This window comes from Ranitomeya imitator, chromosome 2, assembly GCF_032444005.1.
Source record: "Ranitomeya imitator isolate aRanImi1 chromosome 2, aRanImi1.pri, whole genome shotgun sequence".
In the NCBI taxonomy this organism is placed as follows: Eukaryota; Metazoa; Chordata; class Amphibia; order Anura; family Dendrobatidae; genus Ranitomeya; species Ranitomeya imitator.
In genome coordinates this window covers 143,944,195-143,968,784 of record NC_091283.1, presented here as the reverse complement: position 1 = coordinate 143,968,784, position 24,590 = coordinate 143,944,195, and the positions used below count along the sequence as shown (strand labels likewise).

At 46.3% G+C, this 24,590-nt stretch overlaps 1 protein-coding gene across 1 annotated transcript in view; it reads left to right on the top strand.

Moving 5' to 3' along the window:
- Positions 1–6,616: 6,616 nt before the first annotated feature.
- The window catches only part of STARD8 (StAR related lipid transfer domain containing 8), a 236,750-nt gene continuing 218,776 nt past the window's right edge, over positions 6,617–24,590 (top strand). Inside the window, exon 1 of the mRNA XM_069747337.1 lies at positions 6,617–6,782. Within this exon, the coding sequence (XP_069603438.1) occupies positions 6,738–6,782 (45 nt within the window). The 5' untranslated portion in view covers positions 6,617–6,737. The remainder of the gene's footprint in view (positions 6,783–24,590) is intronic.

Here is a 24,590-nt window from a genome sequence, read left to right as displayed (position 1 = left end):
TCTCTCTTCATACTGTCCCCTCACACATTTCTCCCTTATTTTGTCCTCATTCATTTCTCGCCCATACGGTCTCCTAACAGTTTTCTACGCCAATATTGTCCTTTTGTCAGGAATAGCAGCTTCGTACCTGAGTGGGCCCCTCATGCTTCTGGGCAGGCTCCGCCTCTCGGGCAGGTCACACGTCGCCCTTCACTGGCCATGAGGTACAGGATGTCACCTCAGGTAGATGGAGCGTGCGGGGGGTGCTCGCTCTGTCCAAATGCCGCATTCTAGGAGATACACTCCTAGTATCGCTGGGAGGGGGAATGCCACTGCTCCCAGTGATTATGCTGTGTTGGGACGCCGGGTCCCCTGGTGTTAGCTGCTGCCAGCGGGTGTGGGACACCATATCTGCTGGGGCAGTCAGATGGTGGGAGATTCCCTCCAGTCTTCTCTCTTCTCCTCTGGTGTCTCTGGTGGTGGGGATTGGGCGTTGCCCCAGCGCGGTCAAATGATTGCTGTGAGGCATTATTCACCTTGGTTCATGTAGTTGCATTGCGTTTTTTGGTTCTGCTGTTTGTGTGTCCGGTCACCAGCTGCCGTGTTGATCTCTGCTTGGAAAGGGCTCTGCTAAAATTCCCCCCTGCGAGGACTTGGAGTTGGGTGAAGAGTATATCTGGCCCTCAGGGGTGTGCAGCAGTGAAACGGCATAAACCAAGGTGAACAATGATAAACCAAGCACAGGCACCAAACCATGAACCTCAGAACCACAGTAACACTGACCTAAACCACCTACCAGAACTGAAATAATCAGCTACAAAAGGAGGAAATGGCAGGTTTAAATCTGCCTCCCAGCAATCACCTGAGCATGCTGAGGCAACACCCAATCTCCACCGCCAGACCACAGAGACTCCGGAGGAGTTGAGAGAAGACTGGAGGGAACCTCCCACCATCTGACTGCCCCAGCAGATGCGGCATCCCGCGCCCGCTGGCAGCAGCTAACACCAGGGGACCTGGCGACAAACACAGCATGATTCGGTCACCCACCTCCCAGCGATGCTAGAAGTGTATCTCCTAGAATGCGACATCTGAACTGAGAGAGCACCACTGCAAGCTCTGCAGTGTGCCCTGCAGGATTTTATTCCATGAGAGCGTAGTGTGTCGCTGCCGGTAATGTTTGAGACTGTGGTCCCAGCTCTCTTCAGGTCATTGACCAGGTTCTCCTGTGTAGTTCTGGGCTGATTCCTGACCTTTCTCAGAATCATCCTTACCCCACGAGGCAAGATTTCGCATGGGGCTCCAGACTGAGGAAGATTGGCAGTCATCTTGTGTTTCTTCCATTTTCTAATAATTGTGCCAACATAGGTTGCCTTCTCACCAAACTGCTTGCCTATTGTCCTGTAGCCCATCCCAACCTTATGCAGGTCTACAATTTTGTTTCCTTAGACAGCTCTTTGGTCTTGGCCACGGTGGAGAGGTTGGAGTGTGATTGATTGAGTGTGTGGACCGGTGTCTTTTATACAGGTAATGAGTTCAAACAGGTGCAATTAATACAGGTAATGAGTAGAGAGTAGGGGGCTTCTTAGAGAAAAACTAACAGGTTTATGAGAGCCAGAATTCTTGCTGGTTGGTAGGTGATGAAATACTTATTTCATGCCATAAAATGCAATTTAATTATGTAAAAATCATAAAATGTGATTTTCTGGTTTTTATTTTTAGATTCCTCACAGGTGAAGTGTACCTGCGATAAAAATGACAGATCTCTCTATTCTTTGTTGGTGGGAAAACTTGCAAAATCGTCAGTGTATCAAATACTTACCGTATTTTTCGCTTTGTAAGATGCACTTTTCCCCCCCAAATTTGGGAGGAAAATGGGGGTGCATCTTACAATATGGATATACCTTATCTGTGCTGCCGCTGCGGGTGTCCGGTGCCCGGTGCTTGCTGCCGCGCTCTGTCCCGGGTGCTGCTGCCACCCTCTATCGCCTGATGGTTGCCGCCGCGCTCTGTCCCTGGTGCTGCCGGGTGCTGCCGCCACCCTCTGTCCCCCGGTGGTTGCCACCGCGCTCTTTCCCGTGCTGCGTGGGGGGCTCTGCCGTTTCATCCGTGCTTTCCTGTGCGTGTGCGGTGGATTCCTTTTCGGGAAAATGGCTGCCGGGAGACGGCACATGCGCAGATGGAGATTTCCCGAGATTTCAGTGCCGAGATCTCCATCTGCTCATGCGCCGTCTCCCGGCGGCCATTTTCCCAAAGGGAATCCACCGCACATGCACAGGAAAGCATGGATGGAATGGCAGAGCCCCCCCACGCAGCACGGAACAGAGTGTGGCGGCAACCACCGGGGGACAGAGCGTGGCGGCAGCATCAGGGACCGAGCACGGTGGTAGCAGCACTCGGCAGCACCAGGGACAGAGCGCAGTGACAGCAGCATCGGGCAAGACTGGGGACAGAGTACAGCAGCAGCATCGGACACCTGCAGCGGCACACCGCACATCAGGACACCCCCTCATCTCAGCCTGCGTCCTGCAGCAACGTTCCACTCCTGCCTCCTCCAGCAGGAACTCTGGGACCCCGCTTCACTGCAGCCACCAGCCCCCGGTAAGCATTAAGACGCATGGATTATAAGAAGCACCACCATTTTATGGAAAAAAAAGTTTTTTTCCTATTATTCGCTTCAAAATTTGGGGTGCGTCTTATAAAGCAAAAAATACGGTATTTTCCCCACTGTGTATATATATATATGTTATACTCTTTCAGGTAACAAAGGAATGGCACAACAGAATTCTAAGAAATGCTTCAAAATTCATATTTTATGTGAAATGCAACCATTCACCAAAACAGATATTTTACATGACAATTCTCTTTTCCAGCCATGTTTTATAAATGATAAGGCTGCAAAGTAAATATGATTGAACATCAGTAGTTTCCCAAGTACCTAAACTACAAAAGCTGCTTTTTATTAACAGTTATTACAATGGTTGCAAAAATTAGATTGTAACAGAATATTGATGTTTACTTACAACAGAACATTCTATTTGCAGCTCTACTGGTCGATCTGTTTATTAGATTTTCAATAACCCGGTTGTCATCCACAGTGTGTATAGTATAGTTAATGTGGTATCAAATCTGACCACCAGTGGGCGACGCTAATGTGTATTATGAAAATGGCTGTCAGGGTAAGTTCACACTAGGCATTTTTTTTCAGCATTTTTTTTCAGCATTTTTTTCTGCAGCAAAATCTGATCTCTTGGCAGGAAAGAAGCAGTAGAAAAAAATGCATGTTTTTCTTGTGTCTTTTGTGCGTTTTTTGCGGTGGTTTTTGCCTGCTAGATTTGTCTGTTATGCATGCTGATAAAGTTCAGTGTTGAAAAAAAAAGTCCTATTCTATAGAATCAGGTTTTGGTGTTTTTTTTTCCATTCATTTCAATGGGTGAAAAACCTTGAAAAAACTCTAAAAGAAGTGACATGCTCCATTGTGCAAAAAAACATGCAAAGGACAAAATCCTGATGACAAAAAAAAAAACAATGTTTGTGCATGAGATTTCTGAAATCTCATAGGTTTTGCTGGTATTTTAAAAACGCAGCTGAAAATTTGCATAAAATCTGTTACGGTAAAGTAGACAATATAATTGATAATTGCAATCGATTTTTACCTCTATTTGTCTCTTCATGTAATACATCATAATGTTCTAAAATATAAACCCCGAGCGTGACAGCTTCATAGAAATACGTCCTGTCACGCTCCTGTTGGAGGAGTCGGCCAGTCCGAGCATTGCGCTGCGATCCTCATCCGAGTTAGACCTGGGCTTTCATCATTTAACCCTTTGCTCTTTCTAGGATTTTGGGCCCAGAGGTCGGTCCTATCAGTGACTGACAGCTTTCTATGTATAGGAGTTAAAACAGAGACAGCTGTCAGTCACTGGTAGAACTGGCCACTGGAACAAAACTAGAAAGAGCAGAGGGTTAAATGATTAAAACAAGTTAAACAGACTTTTCTCACAAACTACATATCCATGTACTCGGCTCCCCGTCACTATAGCATTATGTCTACAGACTGTACTGTATTATCATGGGACAGGTTCCCTTTAAAAATGGACATCGTACACAGGCCATCCGTGTGCTGCCCACGATTTTCATGAACCCATACACTTGTTTGAGTGATTTTGATCCATGACCCATATCAAGTCCGGACATGTCTCTGAAATTTTTTGCAGCCACACGGTCCACAATAAAACACGATCATGTGTCTATAATGGGAAGGATGAATTTGGACATTTGGATGAGGCTTTACATGTGACTTTTTAATTTTTGCCCAAATCAAGTATATACTGACTAATGAAAGTATCGCAGCCCAGCCTTTTAGCCTGAGCATACCTCCAGAGTCACCAGAAAGAGACCATCGTTCCGGAATCTGCAGAATTTTATCTACATCACCCTGTTAGCGATTCTTGGAGATAAGAGGTCCATACTGTAGGCTGCACTAAGATAGGCAGCGTCCTTTTCCTGTTCCTAGGCCACCATCTTCAATATGGAAGGCAATGTCATAGGATTCTACATCACTCGCTCCCACACTGAAGAAGGCAGCTAACGGTAGGACCCTGCTAGTGTATTGTAACCGCCTGCACAGACTTTGGGTGGTCCGCACTGTGGATTCTAAACAAAAATTGTTAATAGGGTGATGTAGAAATCTGATTACACTGCACTGTAACCATGTCTGTGAAGGTGGAGGTTCCCTACATGTCACTCGTAGGACAGGAGGGCAATGTTCTCTTTTTCTAATCTTTGACAAATCCTGTCTCATGCCCTAATCCTTCCAGGACTGCAGTCCATGTTTCCACATGAGGCCGCTGTACCCACAACAGTGTTACATGTCGGTCATTATCTCTGTTACAGCACATTTCTGTCCTGGTGCTACATTTATCCTGGTCAAGTGACGTAGGAAAGAGACCACCAGTAATGAGATTGCACAGAACACCTTTCAAGCCTTGGTGCCCCCCAGGGTGAAGCTACATGACTACATGAAAATATGAAGGAAAATAGAAAAAGTTCCTTTTTATGGTCACTGGAGAATACTTAAAAATGTGAGTTGGGTCCATTCCTGTTAGGAAACCCAAGTGCAGTGACATTATCATACAAGACCTCCAGTAGAGTAGCCGCCAATAGATATCACAGCTTTTCCCATATGTTCCTGACCAGAACATGTACATAAAGGTGATATTGGATCACATGAGCAGTGCTGGCCAATCCAAGAGCAGGGGGAGGGTCTCAGACTACTGTTCTGCGGTAGGTACAATGGTGTGGTCGGAGAAGCATGCTATGTAGGGGGAATGGAGAAGGAGCAGCTAGCTTGTATATTTCCTACAGAAAGAAGCGAAATGAAGGCCACGGGTATTTATTGCACCTGAGGCTACTTTCACACTGGCGTTTTTTGCAATACGTCGCAATGCGTCATTTATGGCAAAAAACGCATCATGCAAAGTTGTTTGCAGGATGCGTTTTTGCCCCATAGATTAACATTAGCGACGCATTGCGACGCATTGCCACACGTAGCAACCGTCGTGCGACGATTGCGCCGTGTTGTGGCGGACCGCCGGGAGCAAAAAACGTTAAATGTAACGTTTTTTGCTGCCGACGGACCGCTTTTTCCGACCGCGCATGCGCGGCCGGAACTCCGCCCCTACCTCCCCGCACCTTACAATGGGGCAGCGGATGCGCCGGAGAAATGCATCCGCTGCACCCGTTGTGTGGCGCATCAAACGCTAGTGTCGGAATCTCGGCCCGACGCATTGCGACGGGCAGATTCCGACGCTAGTGTGAAAGTAGCCTTATCTTCAACCACTTGTAAGTTTGCTCCCTGGACTGGAGAATCCCTTTCAAAACAACGGTACGCAACTGGTTTGTGAAGATCCAACAACACACAGATGCTATTTTTGGTGCTGTTTTTTTGGGAGACATCTTCACTGAGATGAGTGAGTTGGACGTTTCTCCCTTTTTTCTCATATGGGCCATCTGTCCCCAAAAAATCAAACGTGAGTAGGTCCATAGGACATAGTAGGAAAACAGACAGCGCACAGGTGACCAACACTGACATCGGAATAAGCCTCTAGACCCCAGGCCTTCCTTGCACATGTCTTACGGGGTTTCCATCATGTCTATTGCTTGCCCTTGGGCAGTTTTAAAAGATGTGAGCCTCAGAGATTGCTACAACGTCCTGTGCCAGCCACATGGAAGGAATGCTGAGTGTTTGGCAGGGGTCCAGTCATAACGGGACCTGAGCTGTTGGGGGGCTCCCTGCATTCAGGTTATTCAGAAGTGGAGACATTGGCTACAACCTGAGAGTGATGTGCAGAGACTGAAGCTGGATTCATAGCGGACAGTCACCAGGAGTAGGAGCATGGTTCCTCCTCTTCTGTGCCGACCACTCATGGCTTAGATTTTGCCTCTAAACTTATAAATAGACTCCATTTAAACTGAGAGTGTTTTCCCTTGAATCGTGCGCTGCATTCGTTAGGTAGTGCCAAGTTTGAGCGAGAACCGTGCCAGCTTGTCTCATCCAAGGATGCTATTCCAACCAACGGGATAGCGGTGCTGGGTTTGAAGCAACCACTCAGCCTTCCTTTCCTCCCTCCTCCTCCTCACTGACAGCTCCTTACACAGCTGTTCTGGCCATGTTTCCCATGGAGCTGCTAAGAATTGCCTGCTTACTAGGATCTGCTCTGCCCTGGAGACCCCTCTGAGGGTTCCCCCTGGTTATCAGCATGCCACTTCTGGATCTATTTAGGTCTTGTTTCACGCGTGCAAAGGTAATGTGGGACGTGGAGCATCTGACTATGACGATACATTCTGGATTAGGAATAATTGCCAGTTCTTGCATGGGTGCCTTCTTCCCAGGTCTCCACATCTGGGATGTGAAATACGCAGCTTGTAGGATGTTTCTAGGGTACAGTGTATGCTGAGCCATACAGTCTACGCTAGGAAACGCCGGGAGGATGGCGGAAACTCAATTACTATGCAGCAACTTAAGAACACATTTGGATTTGGAAGAGATGAGGGGGTTTTGATAGTTTTAAGACTGTAGTGTATGTGTATATTCCCAAAAGTATCAGCTATCCAAAGCCTCTTAGTGCAAGAAAAATGATATTGTGTGCCCATCGTGTGTGCTGTGACATTTTTGGCTCATTAATCCATCCATCCATCATATTGGTATATAGCGGCCCCGTGCAGTGAGTGATTGGCTCCTTCAGTGTCGTGCTCCACATAATCACTGTGCGGACCCCATCTCTGACCCGTCCATCACATCCTTTGGAGGTTTCACATAAGGGATTCTCAGCTGTTTCTCTTCTTCCAGATAGGAATTGATGTTGACCTTTTGTATACTTTTCCTGTGTATATAATTGTCTTTTTGATTCATTTTTTGTTTTAAAAGTATTCATGGAGGAATTTGGTTTTTGGAATGAATACCACACATACTTGGCCATATTGTTTTGACTGTGATTTGAGAAGTAATCATTACACAGTATGTGAGGAGACCAGATCTCTTGTAATAATGATGCAGATGACATTTTACTTGACAGTGATTCACCAGTCAGGTGCACAGAATACTATACAGCCTGGTTCACACAGCAAGTACATTAATAAGACCCCCTAATCTATAGCCCCTCATTGATCACTGGCCGTCACAGCTGTCTCTAGGACAGGACTTTCTGAAATTCCTCCTTCACACGTCCGTGTTTCCAGTACCTGTTGTATGTTGTTTTCACAGAAGCCACACGTACCCATTATAACCTAAGGCGCTATGCACAGTCTTTACACGGACCGTGTGTCTGTGCAAAATATAAGGAGACATCTCTGTTTATTCTGGTAGCACAGATGACAAGGGCCAATACGAGTGTACGGGACTGTGAAAAATACGTACAACGCACGGATGGCATCAGAGCACAATCCATCTGCCGTCCATGTTTAACATTGCAAAGTAGAGGAGAAGCTTTATCATTTTTGTCTTTATCCATCCATAAAAAACACCGATGACTGACGGTAAAAACGGACACACGGATAGAATACACGGATGACACACTGATGGTAAAAACGGACACAGGGATGACACCCTGATGGAAAACACTGATGGCAAAAACGGGCCCACTGATGGCACACGGATGGTAAAAAGGGACACAGGAATTACACACTGATGGTAAAAATGGACACACTGATGGAAAATACTGATGGCACAAGCATGGTAAAAACAGAGAAAGGAATGAAACACTAATGGCAAAAACGGACTCACTGATGGAAAACACTGATTGCACATGGATGGTAAAAAGGGACACCAGGATGACACACTGATGGTAAAAATGGTCACAGGGATGACACCCTGATGGAAAACACTGATGGCTCACGGATGGTAAAAAAATGACACACTGATGGAAAACACTAATGGCACAAGCATGGTAAAAACAGAGAAAGGGACGAAACACTGATGGCAAAAACGGACCCACTGATGGAAAACACTGATTACACATGGATGGTAAAAGTGGACACAGAGATGAAACACCGATGGTAAAAAAGGACACACTGATGGAAAACACTAATGGCACACGGATGGTAACAAGGGACACAGGGATGACACATGGATGGGAAAAATGGATACACTGATGACACACTGATGGTAAAAACAAACACATTGTTGACACACTGAAGGTAAACACTGATGGTAAACACTGATGACATACAGATGACACACTGATGGTAGAAATGGACACATGGATGACACACTGATGGCACACGGATGGTAAAAAGGGACACACTGATGACACACTGATGGAAAACACTGATTTGACACCGGTACTGAAGGAGACCTTCGTAACTGTACAAGAATGATATATGACCGAGGGCATTAAAGGCCCCGTCACACATAGCGACGCTTAAGCGATCCCGACAACGATACGACCTGTCAGGGATCGTTGCTGCGTCGCTATGTGGTCGCTGGTGAGATGTCACACAGTGCGATCTCCCCAACGACGCAGCAGCGATGCGGCGACCTGTAGTGACCTGTAACGACCTGTACAACGATGCTATTTCATGATGATTCAATGGGACGTCCTGTAAACGAGGTCGTTGGTAAGGTGTCAAACACAGCGATGTGTGCTGCCCAGCGGGACCTCAACGATCAAAAAACGGTCCAGGCCATTCCGACACGACCAGCGATCTCACAGCAGGGGCCTGGTCGCTGGTACGTGTCACACATAGCGAGATCGCTACTGAGGTCGCTGTTGCGTCACAAAACTTGTGACTCAGCAGCGATCTCGCTAGCGACCTCGCTTAGTGTGACGGGGGCTTTAGGATCTGGCATTTGGAGTAGCTGAAAGGGAACCTATCTATAACAATATCCCTGCACAAGAAGTCATCTGCCGCACCATTGTGACAAATTGGGCCTTTATTGATATGCAAGTGATGTTCACAAGTGCACTGGTGGGCGTATCAGTACACCTCCAGTCTATCACTTCCCATGGCTTCTCCCCTCCAGTGCTGGCCCTCTTCTTGTTTGACTGTGAAGAGCAGAGGTGATGTTACGCAGCCATGCCTCTGTCAGTCATGTAGCAGGCATGGCACCAGTAGGTAATGAGGAAGAGGAGCCATAGTCTGGATGTGCCCTAATACGCCCACTGAGGCACTTCAGTCAACGCACTATTTCATCTTCTTTGATTCTGATTCACCAATTTCTTTCCAATGTGAGACATTTTCTCGAGGTCTTTAATGCTTATTCCCTTTCTCATGTTGGAAATGCCCCCCCCCCTCCCCTTATTATCATCCCATAAATCTTCTCTGTCTCCTCTTCAAGACGTTTCCTGTGCCATTTTCAAGTTTTAACAATTTCAGATGCTCTCAAAATGTACTAGGTAGGTGTTTAGTTATAGAGGGTTAGAGAAGAGGTAGATGTCACACTAAGTGACTGAGGTGAGGGCTGAAGACCCTTCTGTCACATAAGAAGACCTCAGTATTATAAATTGCACATCGTAGGTGGCGGTGCTGTGATACATCTTGCTTTGTAGCATAGGTGCTTCAGGTGACCTGGGATTATATTATGTTATATGTTGGTGTGAAGCATCCAACATAGGGAGTAATGATCATATAATTGTAAAGCACTGCAGAATATATTCTCGCTTTACAAATAAAGATTGTTATTATTATTATTTACATCTGTAAGTGAAGTAGAGGGGATGATCAATGATCATGACCTTATTGGGGTGAGTATGATATTTTGCTTCACATTAATGTATTTGAAGTTATGTTTTTCACTTAGAACATGAATATAAAATCGGCTATAAAATAATATTGAAGAATAGATTTATGCCACTTTGTGTTTTTTTTCATTTTTCTGGAGGGAGGATGATGCCGCCGTGGTGTTTTCTAGTGCTAAACACTGCAGCACAGGAATTCATCTGCAAGGAGTTTGGATGTTCTCCCCATGTTTGCGTGGGTTTCCTCTGGGTTCTCCAGATTCCTCCCACACTCCAAAGACATACTGATAGGAAATTTAGATTGTGAGCCCCAATGGGGACAATCCTGCGCTGTGGAACTAAAGGCGCTAGGTAAGTTGTGGTAGATCGGCTCACTCGGCTTCACACAGAGGTAGTCACTGGAACACTGCATCTTTAAGGATGCACTTGGTTTGTTGGGTACATGATGAACCAAGGTTTAAGTACAAAATACTGTAAACATGGCCTTCTGGGCAAAACATCAAAACAAAAGGTAGCACTAGGTGCAGTCCTTGAATTAGTGGGGCTCAGCCCACACAGGGTTAGCAATGTTCTTTTGACAAGTACCACGTGAACAAACGCTTTCCTGGAGTATTTCTCTCCAGACATACAACACCCTGCAGCCTTTTGAAACTAAATACTTAAGCCCCAAACCATGTGACTCCTCCATCGTGTGACTGATCACATGATTGTGACATCACACAGGTCCTGTAAGGGCACGGTGGTGCAGACTCTGCAGGTGGAGATAAAGTGGGCATTCTCCCACCCGCTCTATGAATGTCTACATAAAACCAGCCCATTTATACTACTTTAGCTTCAGCCTCACAACACTTTAGTGTGTTGGAAGAAAATACTCTTTATATAATTGACGGCTTTAAGCATAGTGACACATATCTCCTCTCCAGTACTTTACCAGTGACTTTGTCACATATTCCTCCCCCCTCTGCCCAATGCCGGGGGTTTAGGCACCTTCACTGGCTAAGCAGGGTACCCTGGACAGGGCATCTGTGTTCCAATGCAACTTCCCTGGCCTATGCTACACATGAAAATTAAAATCCTGGAGTGCCAACAACCATCTAGTCACCCAGTCAATTTTCCCCTTCCTTTTCCTCATCCATCTCAGGGGCACATGATCAGACACTAGCCAGAACTTACGGCCTTGCAGGTAGTACCTCAGGGTATTAATTGCCCATTTGATGGACAAGCACTCTTTTTCATCAATGGCATAGTATTTCTCACAGGAGGAGAGCTTCCTACTTAGGTACAGGACTGGATGTTCGTCCCCATCTATCTTCTGGGACACACCGCCTCCCACCCCGACGTCAGAGGCATCCATCTGGTGCACAAACTCCTTAGTGAAATCCGGTGTGACCAAGACCGGCTGTCTGCACAGGGCAAGCTTCAACTCCTGGAATGCCATCTCTGGTTCAGAGGACCACTTGACCATCGATATCCTTGTGCCCTTGAGCAGATCCGTCAGGGGTGTGGCTATCATGGCGAAATTTGGGATAAGTCGCTGATAATATCCCACAATTCCCAGAAACACCCTAATCTGCTTCTTGGTGGTCGGCTGCCGACACTTTTGGATTGCCTACACATTGCCTATTTGTGGCTTTATCTCACCTCTTCCAACAATGTAGCCCAAGTACTTTGCCTCTTCTTTCCCGAGGGCGCACTTCTTTGGGTTTATAGTAAACCCTGCCTTGCTCAGTGCATCCAGTACCGCCTGGACCTTCTGCAGGTGACTTCCCCAATCCAGGCTGAAGATCACGATGTGGTCCAAGTAAGCGGCAGCATACTTCTTATGAAGGACTAGTATCCGGTCCATAGCCCTCTGGAAGGTAGCTGGGGCTTCTTGTAGTCCAAACTGCATCCAGGTATACTGAAAGCACCCGTCAGGTGTAGAGAAGGCTGTCTTTTCCTTGGCACTTGGAGACAGGATAATTTGTCAGTACCATTTTGTTAGGTCCAGAGTGGTGATGAATCTGGCTGACCCTAGCCTCACAATAAGCTCATTGAATGGGGCATCGGATACGTGTCGAACTTGGACACCTCATTACAGAAGCACCACTCCCCATCTGGCTTCAGCACCAGGGAAATAGGGCTGGACCAGCCAATCTTTGACTCCTCGATGACACCGAGGCTCAACATTCTCTTCACCTCCTTGGAGATCACGGCAAGCTTCGGGAATCCAATACGGCCTTTGGTTCATCCTCACATGTGGTTCAGTCAGGATATCGTCCTCAACAACCTGCATACATCCTGGTAACTCTGAAAACAAGTCTCGGCTCTGCTGATGGCACTGTTGTTTCTGGGCCAGCAACAGTGTCTCTGCCATGGTGACATCCTCGATCTTGGCTCCAGGATGGGTCCCTAGGTACATTGCTTATACCGGATCCCTGTCTCGCTTTCTCCTGCCCATCCTGTAATGCCAAATCGTAATAGGCCTTCTGGGGCTCACCAGTCAAATTGGGAGCCAGCACCTCTGCCCACTGCTCTGGTGGTAGCATCTCACGCTCTGCCACCCACTTGAACATCGTCAAAATTGCCTCCACATCATCACTTTTTGCATAGTTTGTCTTACCACCTTCCAGACGTACATGTCGTCACCTGGACTTAGGGAAGGGGCTGCCAGCCTTCCACGAACCGCCTCTGCCAGCAAGTCAATCTGCTGCTGGTGTTGCTGGTGCTGCTGCTGCATTTGTTGTGGAAGCAGCTTACTGGTCTCTTCTTGCGCCATCTGTTGCTGCTGTAATTGTTGCTGGTGTAGTTGCTGTTGCTGTGCTTGTAGCAGTTGTTTGAGCAGGTCCTCCATCTTGCCCATATACGCTGGCTTGTGGCCGTCACACATGTTCACTGGGAATGCTGCCCACACTTCTAACACCACCTGTGGTAGATCAGCTCACTCACCTGCACATGGGGGTAGTCAAGGGAACACTCTGTCTTTAAGGATGCACTTGGTTTATTGGATACAGCATAAACCAAAGTTGAAGCACAAAATAAATGCTGCCCTCTGGGCAAAACAGCAAAACAAAATGGAAGCTAAATACTTAAGCCCCAGACCATGTGACTCTTCCATCACGTGACTGATCACATGATTGTGACATCACACAGGTCTGTCAGGACACGGTGGTGCCGGCTCTGTAGCTGGAGATAAGATGGACATTCTTCCACCCGCTCTGTGAATGTCCACATAAAACCAGTTATACAACTTTAGCTTAAGGCTACTTTCACACTTCCATCCGACGTACCGACGGACGTTGTGAAAATAACTGCACAACGTGGGCAGAGGATGCAGTTTTTCAACGCATCCGCTGCCCATTCTGCAGTCCGGGGAGGAGGGGGCGGAGTTTCGGCCGCGCATGCGTGGTTGAAAATGGCAGAAGCGACGCACAAAAAAACATTACATGGAACATTTTTTTGTGCCGACGGTCTGCCAAAACACGACGCATCCGTCGCACAACGTGGCCATACGTCGCAATGCATCGCTGATGCAAGTCTATGGAGAAAAAAACGCATCCTGCGGGCAACTTTGCGGGATGCGTTTTTTCTACAAAATGACGCATTGCGACGTAGCCCAAACGACAGAAGTGTGAAAGTAGCCTAAGTCTCACAACACTTTAGTATGCTGGAGGAAAATACTCTGGCTTTATATCACTGACGCCATTAAGCATAGTGACTTTGTCACAAATTTAATAAAATAAAGCCTACAATTACATTACATATCCTACACCACATTATGAGAATAAAGGATGATGATCAATTAAATTTACAGGCCTTTCACCACAGACATCTTGTTCTGGAGACGTTTGGGTCTAAATACTGATACTGGTGCCATCAGGGTCAGATTAGCTTCATATTACTTTCACCATTGTACAATTTGCAATAAATAAATTCAGGTGCAGTGATAGAGCTTGAAGTGACAGAGAGTCTTCAAACACCGAGAACATATCTGTGGAATTTCTCTTTGGATTCCTCAGATTGTCGGGATGTTATATTGGAATTTAATAAGAAGTCAATATTCTAATGTCATTCAATCATCATGAGTCCATCATAGATGTAAGTGTATGTATGTATCCAGCGTATCAAACTGAATATTATGACACAGAAAGACTCCAATCCCTGTTACTTCTGCATATATCAATAACCAGACTCATCTTCCACGCTTTATTATTATCATTATTATTATTATTATGCTTTGCTTATTTAGCACCATCATATTCCACAGCGCTTTACGGACATTATCGCTGCTATCCCAATGGGACTCACAATCTAAATTCCCTATTACTATGTCTTTGGAGTGTGGGAGGAAATCGGAGAACCCAGAGGAAACCCACACCAGCTCCTTGCAGATGTTGTCCTTTTATGTCTTCGGGGTGGTGGTCTAATACACAACATTGCGGGGCTTGTTTCTTGATGGCCCCCCCTGTAGGGCAATGGGGTACTCGGAGCCGGGCTCTTCGGTTCTCGTCAGGGATGTCACGGTGGCTGACCCGGTCCGTGGCCCTAGGGGACGTCCATTGTAAATGGGGGAAAGGTCTTTAAAGGCATAATGTTCGTGACGCCACCTGTGGTATTCGGTTAGGGTGACCGACGCTGCTTAGGGGTCCGCTGGGGTGATGTGATGGCAGGTAGTTGGTATACCTTCCCACAGGTGAAGTGTATCCCCAGGGCTTCCCAGAGTGTAGATGGTGAATTGTGGATGTTGTAAGGCGCAGTGAATAACGAGGACTCAAGGTTGCAGTCTCTTTACTTTTACTGAATGCTTCAGCGTCCACAGTCCAGAGCACCAGATCACAGGGCAGGCAGAGTCCGGCTGGTCTGAAGGCAACTTCAGAGTCCCCTTATCCAGGTGGAAATCAGTAGCCTTCCTCTAGCGCTTGAGTGTTGTAGTCCCTCCCTGCTGAGCTTCTCGGTGAGGTCCTCACAACTGATGTTGGTGTTCTCGATGTTATGTCTCTTTCTCTCTCTCTGTCCCCCAGATAGTATGCATAGGACAAGCCCGTATGACTGACGGCCTGAGGCTTTTTACAGGGACCCTACGACGCCCCAGCCCCCAGAAGTTGCCACCGTGCCTCCTGGGTGTAAGGTCGGGCAGCTAACGTGGAATTAACTGTCCTGCCGGTCTCTGAAGCAAGGCTTAGAGACGATTGCTTCCTCGGTGTTCCGGCCACCGGCTTTGGCGCCTCAGAGGGAGGCAGCCTACTGCAGGGCAGAACTCCCTCTGGATTCCTCTCCTTGTGCTATGACTTTGTTTCTCACTCTCGGCAACGCAATTCTCTTCGTGTCCTTTCTTAGGATGCTGCCGCACATCGGGGCAGGCGCAGCTCCGTAACCCTCTATCTAGGCCTCTGACAGGATCCCACCCCTGTCAGGGACCTCTCTGTTTGCAGCTGTTTGATGTTCCTCCTTTCCCCTGTCTGCCTTAGAAGGTGCTGCCTGGGTGAAGCCCAGTCAGATTCTGCCTAACTTCCTATCCAGACCACCAGTTTTACCTAATTGTGAAGAGTGCCCTACTAGATAGGAGCATAGCTCCCCCTGGTGGACTGGAGTGTGTAGTGTGGTTTGTGATACCTGGTAAGGTGATCTCCTTTATTGCCTCCAGACGTAACATCACTCCCCCTGGTGGAAGAACGACATTACTGCAACGACCAGGACCCTGAGGCGCTGCATTTCTATCCATCAAGATTCTGTAAATGTTCTAAGAGAGTAAACAAGCAGTAGTTGGTGAGTGCCATTGGTGAGTGCCGCTGCTCTTTTTGGAATACTGATAGAATATACTATAGATATGAATATGCGCACATTAATGCGCACATTAAAGACATTATATGATGTTTTTAAACTTCGGCTGTGATATTTGAGTTTCTAATATAGAAGTTAATGGCTTATTTCTTTAGAAAATATACAGTATTAGTATATTGGGGAAATGAATATTGAAGGATTTCTGTGGGATAGTTCCATGCTGCTGATGTTGTAGAGACATCAGTCCAGACAAGATATGATGAAAGAGCTGTGGTTTGTCTCTACCACTTCAGCAGGGCGGAACTATTTCACAGAAATCCTTCAATATTTATGTCAACGGTCACTTGCTGACCCGTGGATCTGCTGCAGCTGTCACTCAGATTCAGTGCTCAAACAACGGATACATCAGGTTAATATCATCTGACTGAGATCATACTGAGTCTATCGGATAAGACCCCATGTGCGCTAATTTCTCCCACAGCTTTATTGTATACTAGCTGAAGAGCCCGGTGTTGCTTGGGCATAGTAAATATCTGTGGTTAGTTATAGCACCTCACGTCTCTTATTTTCCCATCATGCCTCTCATTTTCTCCCTTACACCTCTCATTTTCCCCCTCACTCCTCTTATTTCCCCCCTCACTACTCTCATTCCCCCCTAACACTTGTCATTTCGACCTCACATCTGTCATTTTCCAATCACTCCACTATTTTCCCTCACTCCTCTCATTTTGCACTCACACCTTTTCATTTTCACCTCACATCCCTCATTTTCACCTCAGTATATACATGTTTGTCATCTCCCTTATATATAGTATACACCTGTATGTCTTCTCTTGTATATAGTATATACCTGTATGTCATCTCCCCTGTAAATAGTATATACCTGCTGTATGTCTTCTCCTCCTGTATATTGTATATACCCATGTGTCATCTCCTCCTGTATATATTATATACCTGTATGTCATCTCTTCTGTATATACTATATACCTGTATGTCATCTCCTCCTATATATAGTATATACCTGTATGTCCTCTCCTGTATATAGTATATACCTGTATGTCATCTCCCCTGTATATAGTATATACATGCTGTATGTCATCTCCTCCTCTATATACCTATGTGTCATCTCCTCTTTTATATAGTATATACCTGTATGTCATCTCCTCCTGTATATAGTATATACATTGGTCATCTCCTCCTGTATATAGTATATACCTGTAAGTCATAGTAACATAGTAACATAGTTAGTAAGGCCAAAAAAAGACATTTGTCCATCCAGTTCAGCCTATATTCCATCATAATAAATCCCCAGATCTACGTCCTTCTACAGAACCTAATTGTATGATACAATATTGTTCTGCTCCAGGAAGACATCCAGGCCTCTCTTGAACCCCTCGACTGAGTTAGCCATCACCACCTCCTCAGGCAAGCAATTCCAGATTCTCACTGCCCTAACAATAAAGAATCCTCTTCTATGTTGGTGGAAAAACCTTCTCTCCTCCAGACGCAAAGAATGCCCCCTTGTGCCCGTCACCTTCCTTGGTATAAACAGATCCTCAGCGAGATATTTGTATTGTCCCCTTATATACTTATACATGGTTATTAGATCGCCCCTCAGTCGTCTTTTTTCTAGACTAAATAATCCTAATTTCGCTAATCTATCTGGGTATTGTAGTTCTCCCATCCCCTTTATTAATTTTGTTGCCCTCCTTTGTACTCTCTCTAGTTCCATTATATCCTTCCTGAGCACCGGTGCCCTCCTGTATATAGTATATACCTGTAAGTCATCTCCTCCTGTATATAGTATATACCTGTATGTCATCTCCTCCTGTATATAGTATATACCTGTGTGTCATCTCCCGTGTATATAGTATATATCTGTATGTCATCTCCTCCTGTATTAGACCGCGTTCACACGTTATTTGGTCAGTATTTTTACCTCAGTATTTGTAAGCTAAATTGGCAGCCTGATAAATCCCCCGCCAACAGAAAGCCCTCCTCCCTGGAAGTATATATTAACTCACACATACACATAATAGGTCTGTGACTGACAGCTGCCGTATTTCCTATATGGTACATTTGTTGCTCTTGTAGTTTGTCTGCTTATTAATCAGATTTTTATTTTTGAAGGATAATACCAGACTTGTGTGTGTTTTAGGGCGAGTTTCATGTGTCAAGTTGTGTGTGTTGAGTTGCGTGTGGCGACATGCATGTAGCGACTTTTGTGAGATGAGTTTTGTGTGGCGACATGCGTGTAGCAACTTTTTGTGTGTCGATTTGCATGTGACAGGTTAGTGTAGCAAGTTGTGTGCAGCAAGTTTTGCGCATGGCGAGTTTTGCGCGTGGGGAGTTTTATGTGTGGTGCGTTTTGAGTATGTGCAAGTTTTATGTGAGGCAACTTTTGCATGTGTTGCAACTTTTGTGCATGTGGCAATTTTTCCACGTGTGCAAGTTTTGCATGTGGCGAGTTTTGCGCGTGGTGAGTTTTGAGCGGCGACTTTTGTGTTTCGACTTTTATGTGGCGAGGTTTGTTGTGAATTCTGTGGCAGAGCTCCCTCCTGTGGTCACAAGTGGTACTTCGGCTGTTTCTCTCTGTGAGCTTCCGTTGGTGGAGGAAAGTGGTACTGCGGCTTCTGAGTTTCCTTCCTCAGGTGATGTGGTGAAGTCGTTAGGTGCTGCTCTATTTAACTCCACCTAGTGCTTTGATCCTGGCCTCCAGTCAATGTTCTAGTATTGGACCTGTTTCCTCCTGGATCGTTCCTGTGGCCTGCTGCTCTGCATAGCTAAGTTCTGCTTTGCTATTTTGTTTGCTGTTTTTTCTGTCCAGCTTGTCTATTTGTTTTTTCCTGCTTGCGGGAAGCTCTGGGACGCAGAGGGTGTACCTCCGTGCCGTTAGTTCGGTACGGAGGGTCTTTTTGCCCCCTTTGCGTGGTTTTTGTAGGGTTTTGTGTTGACCGCAAAGTTACCTTTCCTATCCTCGCTCTGTTCAGAAAGTCGGGCCTCACTTTGCTAAATCTATTTCATCTCTACGTTTGTCTTTTCATCTTAACTCACAGTCATTATATGTGGGGGCTGCCTTTTCCTTTGGGGTATTTCTCTGAGGCAAGGTAGGCTTTTTTCTATCTTCAGGCTAGCTAGTTTCTCAGGCTGTGCCGAGTTGCATAGGGAGCGTTAGGTGCAATCCACGGCTGCCTCTCGTGTTGTTGGAGAGGATTAGGGATTGCGGTCAGCAGAGTTCCCACGTCTCAGAGCTCGTTCTATGTTTTTGGGTTATTGTCAGGTCACTGTATGTGCTCTGACCTCTATGTCCATTGTGGTACTGAATTATCTTATCATAACAGTACTGGAGGCCCAAAGTACTAATGATTCTCAATAGAGGGAAAAAAGAAGTTCTGAGACCATTTTTTTTCCTCTGCACTGTGTTTTGCCTTTTTTTCCCCCTAGACATTTGGGTGGTTCAGGACACAGGTGTAGCGATGGACATTAAAGGTCTGTCTTCATGTGTGGATCAGCTCACGGCAAGAGTACAAAATATTCAAGACTTTGTGGTTCAGAATTCTATGTTAGAACCGAGAATTCCTATTCCTGATTTGTTTTTTGGAGATAGAACTAAATTTCTTAGTTTCAAAAATAATTGTAAACTATTTCTGGCTTTGAAACCTCGCTCCTCTGGTGACCCAGTTCAACAAGTTAGGATCATTATTTCTTTTTTACGTGGCGACCCTCAGGACTGGGCATTTTCTCTTGCGTCAGGAGATCCTGCATTAAGTAATATCGATGCGTTTTTCCTGGCGCTCGGATTGCTGTACGATGAACCTAATTCAGTGGATCAGGCAGAGAAAAATTTGCTGGCTCTGTGTCAGGGTCAGGATGAGATAGAGGTATATTGTCAGAAATTTAGAAAGTGGTCCGTACTCACTCAATGGAATGAAGGTGCGCTTGCAGCTATTTTCAGAAAAGGTCTCTCTGAAGCCCTTAAGGATGTCATGGTGGGATTTCCTATGCCTGCTGGTCTGAATGAGTCTATGTCTTTGGCCATTCAGATCGGTCGACGCTTGCGTGAGCGTAAATCTGTGCACCATTTGGTGGTATTACCTGAGCTTAAACCTGAGCCTATGCAGTGCGATAGGACTTTGACCAGAGTTGAACGGCAAGAACACAGACGTCTGAATGGGCTGTGTTTCTACTGTGGTGATTCCACTCATGCTATCTCTGATTGTCCTAAGCGCACTAAGCGGTTCGCTAGGTCTGCCACCATTGGTACGGTACAGTCAAAATTTCTTCTGTCCGTTACCTTGATCTGCTCTTTGTCATCATATTCTGTCATGGCATTTGTGGATTCAGGCGCTGCCCTGAATTTGATGGACTTGGAGTATGCTAGGCGTTGTGGGTTTTTCTTGGAGCCCTTGCAGTGTCCTATTCCATTGAGAGGAATTGATGCTACGCCTTTGGCCAAGAATAAGCCTCAGTACTGGACCCAGCTGACCATGTGCATGGCTCCTGCACATCAGGAGGTTATTCGCTTTCTGGTGTTGCATAATCTGCATGATGTGGTCGTGTTGGGGTTGCCATGGCTACAAGTCCATAATCCAGTATTAGATTGGAAATCCATGTCTGTGTCCAGCTGGGGTTGTCAGGGGGTACATGGTGATGTCCCATTTCTGACTATTTCGTCATCCACCCCTTCTGAGGTTCCAGAGTTCTTGTCTGATTACCGGGATGTATTTGATGAGCCCAAGTCCGATACCCTACCTCCGCATAGGGATTGTGATTGTGCTATCGATTTGATTCCTGGTAGTAAATTCCCAAAAGGTCGACTGTTTAATTTATCTGTGCCTGAGCACGCCGCTATGCGGAGTTATGTGAAGGAGTCCTTGGAGAAGGGGCATATTCGCCCGTCATCGTCACCATTAGGAGCAGGGTTCTTTTTTGTAGCCAAGAAGGATGGTTCACTGAGACCTTGTATAGATTACCGCCTTCTAAATAAGATCACGGTTAAATTTCAGTACCCCTTGCCGTTGTTATCTGATTTGTTTGCTCGGATTAAGGGGGCTAGTTGGTTCACCAAGATAGATCTTCGTGGTGCGTATAATCTTGTGCGTATTAAGCGAGGCGATGAATGGAAAACTGCATTTAATACGCCCGAGGGCCATTTTGAGTATCTAGTAATGCCATTCGGACTTGCCAATGCTCCATCAGTGTTTCAGTTCTTTATGCATGACATCTTCCGAGAGTCCCTGTATAAATTCCTGATTGTGTACTTGGATGACATTTTGATCTTCTCGGATGATTGGGAGTCTCATGTGAAGCAGGTCAGAACGGTGTTTCAGGTCCTGCGTGCTAATTCTTTGTTTGTGAAGGGATCAAAGTGTCTCTTTGGTGTTCAGAAGGTTTCATTTTTGGGGTTCATCTTTTCCCCTTCTACTATCGAGATGGACCCTGTTAAGGTCCAAGCCATCCATGATTGGACTCAGCCGACATCTCTGAAAAGTCTGCAAAAGTTTCTGGGCTTTGCTAATTTTTATCGTCGCTTCATCTGCAATTTTTCTAGTATTGCTAAGCCATTGACCGATTTGACCAAGAAGGGTGCTGATGTGGTCAATTGGTCTTCTGCTGCTGTGGAAGCTTTTCAAGAGTTGAAGCGTCGTTTTTCTTCTGCCCCTGTGTTGTGTCAACCAGATGTTTCGCTTCCGTTCCAGGTCGAGGTTGATGCTTCTGAGATTGGAGCAGGGGCTGTTTTTTCGCAGAGAAGTTCTGATTGCTCGGTGATGAAACCATGCGCCTTCTTTTCCAGGAAGTTTTCGCCCGCTGAGCGAAATTATGATGTGGGCAATCGAGAGTTGCTGGCCATGAAGTGGGCATTTGAGGAGTGGCGTCATTGGCTTGAAGGAGCTAAGCATCGCGTGGTGGTCTTGACTGATCATAAGCGGTTGAATCCTAGACAGGCTCGTTGGTCGCTGTTTTTTGCCCGTTTTGACTTTGTGATTTCGTACCTTCCGGGCTCTAAAAATGTGAAGGCGGATGCTCTGTCTAGGAGTTTTGTGCCCGACTCTCCGGGTTTATCTGAGCCGGCGGGTATCCTCAAAGAGGGAGTAATTGTGTCTGCCATCTCCCCTGATTTGCGGCGGGTGCTGCAAAAATTTCAGGCTAATAAACCTGATCGTTGCCCAGCGGAGAAACCGTTTGTCCCTGATAGGTGGACGAATAAAGTTATCTCTGAGGTTCATTGTTCGGTGTTGGCTGGTCATCCTGGAATCTTTGGTACCAGAGAGTTAGTGGCTAGATCCTTTTGGTGGCCATCTCTGTTGCGGGATGTGCGTACTTTTGTGCAGTCCTGTGGGATTTGTGCTCGGGCTAAGCCCTGCTGTTCTCGTGCCAGTGGGTTGCTTTTGCCCTTGCCGGTCCCGAAGAGGCCTTGGACACATATCTCTATGGATTTTATTTCAGATCTTCCCGTCTCTCAAAAGATGTCAGTCATTTGGGTGGTCTGTGATCGCTTCTCTAAGATGGTCCATTTGGTACCCTTATCTAAATTACCTTCCTCCTCTGATTTGGTGCCATTGTTCTTCCAGCATGTGGTTCGTTTACATGGCATTCCAGAGAATATTGTGTCTGACAGAGGTTCCCAGTTTGTTTCGAGGTTTTGGCGAGCCTTTTGTGGTAGGATGGGCATTGACTTGTCTTTTTCCTCGGCTTTCCATCCTCAGACTAATGGCCAGACCGAACGAACCAATCAGACCTTGGAAACATATCTGAGATGCTTTGTTTCCGCTGATCAGGATGACTGGGTGTCCTTTTTGCCTTTGGCTGAGTTCGCCCTTAATAATCGGGCCAGCTCGGCTACCTTGGTTTCGCCGTTTTTCTGCAACTCTGGGTTCCATCCCCGTTTCTCTTCAGGGCAGGTTGAGTCTTCGGACTGTCCTGGTGTGGATACTGTGGTGGACAGGTTGCAGCAGATTTGGACTCATGTAGTGGACAATTTGACCTTGTCCCAGGAGAAGGCTCAACGTTTCGCTAATCGCAGACGCTGTGTGGGTCCCCGACTTCGTGTTGGGGATTTGGTTTGGTTATCTTCTCGTCATATTCCTATGAAAGTTTCCTCTCCTAAGTTTAAACCTCGTTTCATTGGTCCGTATAGGATTTCTGAGGTTCTTAATCCTGTGTCTTTTCGTCTGACCCTTCCAGATTCTTTTTCCATACATAACGTATTCCATAGGTCATTGTTGCGGAGATACGTGGCACCTATGGTTCCATCTGTTGATCCTCCTGCCCCGGTTTTGGTGGAGGGGGAGTTGGAGTATATTGTGGAGAAGATTTTGGATTCTCGTGTTTCAAGACGGAAACTCCAGTATCTGGTTAAGTGGAAGGGTTATGCTCAGGAAGATAATTCCTGGGTCTTTGCCTCTGATGTCCATGCTCCCAATCTTGTTCGTGCCTTTCATATGGCTCATCCTGGTCGTCCTGGGGGCTCTGGTGAGGGTTCGGTGACCCCTCCTCAAGGGGGGGTACTGTTGTGAATTCTGTGGCAGAGCTCCCTCCTGTGGTCACAAGTGGTACTTCGGCTGATTATCTCTGTGAGCTTCCGTTGGTGGAGGAAAGTGGTACTGCGGCTTCTGAGTTTCCTTCCTCAGGTGATGTGGTGAAGTCGTTAGGTGCTGCTCTATTTAACTCCACCTAGTGCTTTGATCCTGGCCTCCAGTCAATGTTCTAGTATTGGACCTGTTTCCTCCTGGATCGTTCCTGTGGCCTGCTGCTCTGCATAGCTAAGTTCTGCTTTGCTATTTTGTTTGCTGTTTTTTCTGTCCAGCTTGTCTATTTGTTTTTTCCTGCTTGCGGGAAGCTCTGGGACGCAGAGGGTGTACCTCCGTGCCGTTAGTTCGGTACGGATGGTCTTTTTGCCCCCTTTGCGTGGTTTTTGTAGGGTTTTGTGTTGACCGCAAAGTTACCTTTCCTATCCTCGCTCTGTTCAGAAAGTCGGGCCTCACTTTGCTAAATCTATTTCATCTCTACGTTTGTCTTTTCATCTTAACTCACAGTCATTATATGTGGGGGCTGCCTTTTCCTTTGGGGTATTTCTCTGAGGCAAGGTAGGCTTTTTTCTATCTTCAGGCTAGCTAGTTTCTCAGGCTGTGCCGAGTTGCATAGGGAGCGTTAGGCGCAATCCACGGCTGCCTCTCGTGTTGTTGGAGAGGATTAGGGATTGCGGTCAGCAGAGTTCCCACGTCTCAGAGCTCGTTCTATGTTTTTGGGTTATTGTCAGGTCACTGTATGTGCTCTGACCTCTATGTCCATTGTGGTACTGAATTATCTTATCATAACAGAGGTTGGTGTATGTGTGGTGAAATGTGTGCTGAGGATGGTATATGTGTTCAAGCACGTGGTAGTTTGTGGCGCCTTTTGTGTGTGTGTTCATATCCCCATGTGTGGTGAGTATCCCATGTCGGGGCCCAACCTTGGCAACTGTACGGTATATACTATTGGCGCCATCGCTCTCACTCTTTAAGTCCCCCTTGTTCACATCTAGCAGCTGTCAATTTGCCTCCAACACTTTTCCTTTCACTTTTTCCCCATTATGTAGATAGGGGCAAAATTGTTTGGTGAATTGGAAATCACGGG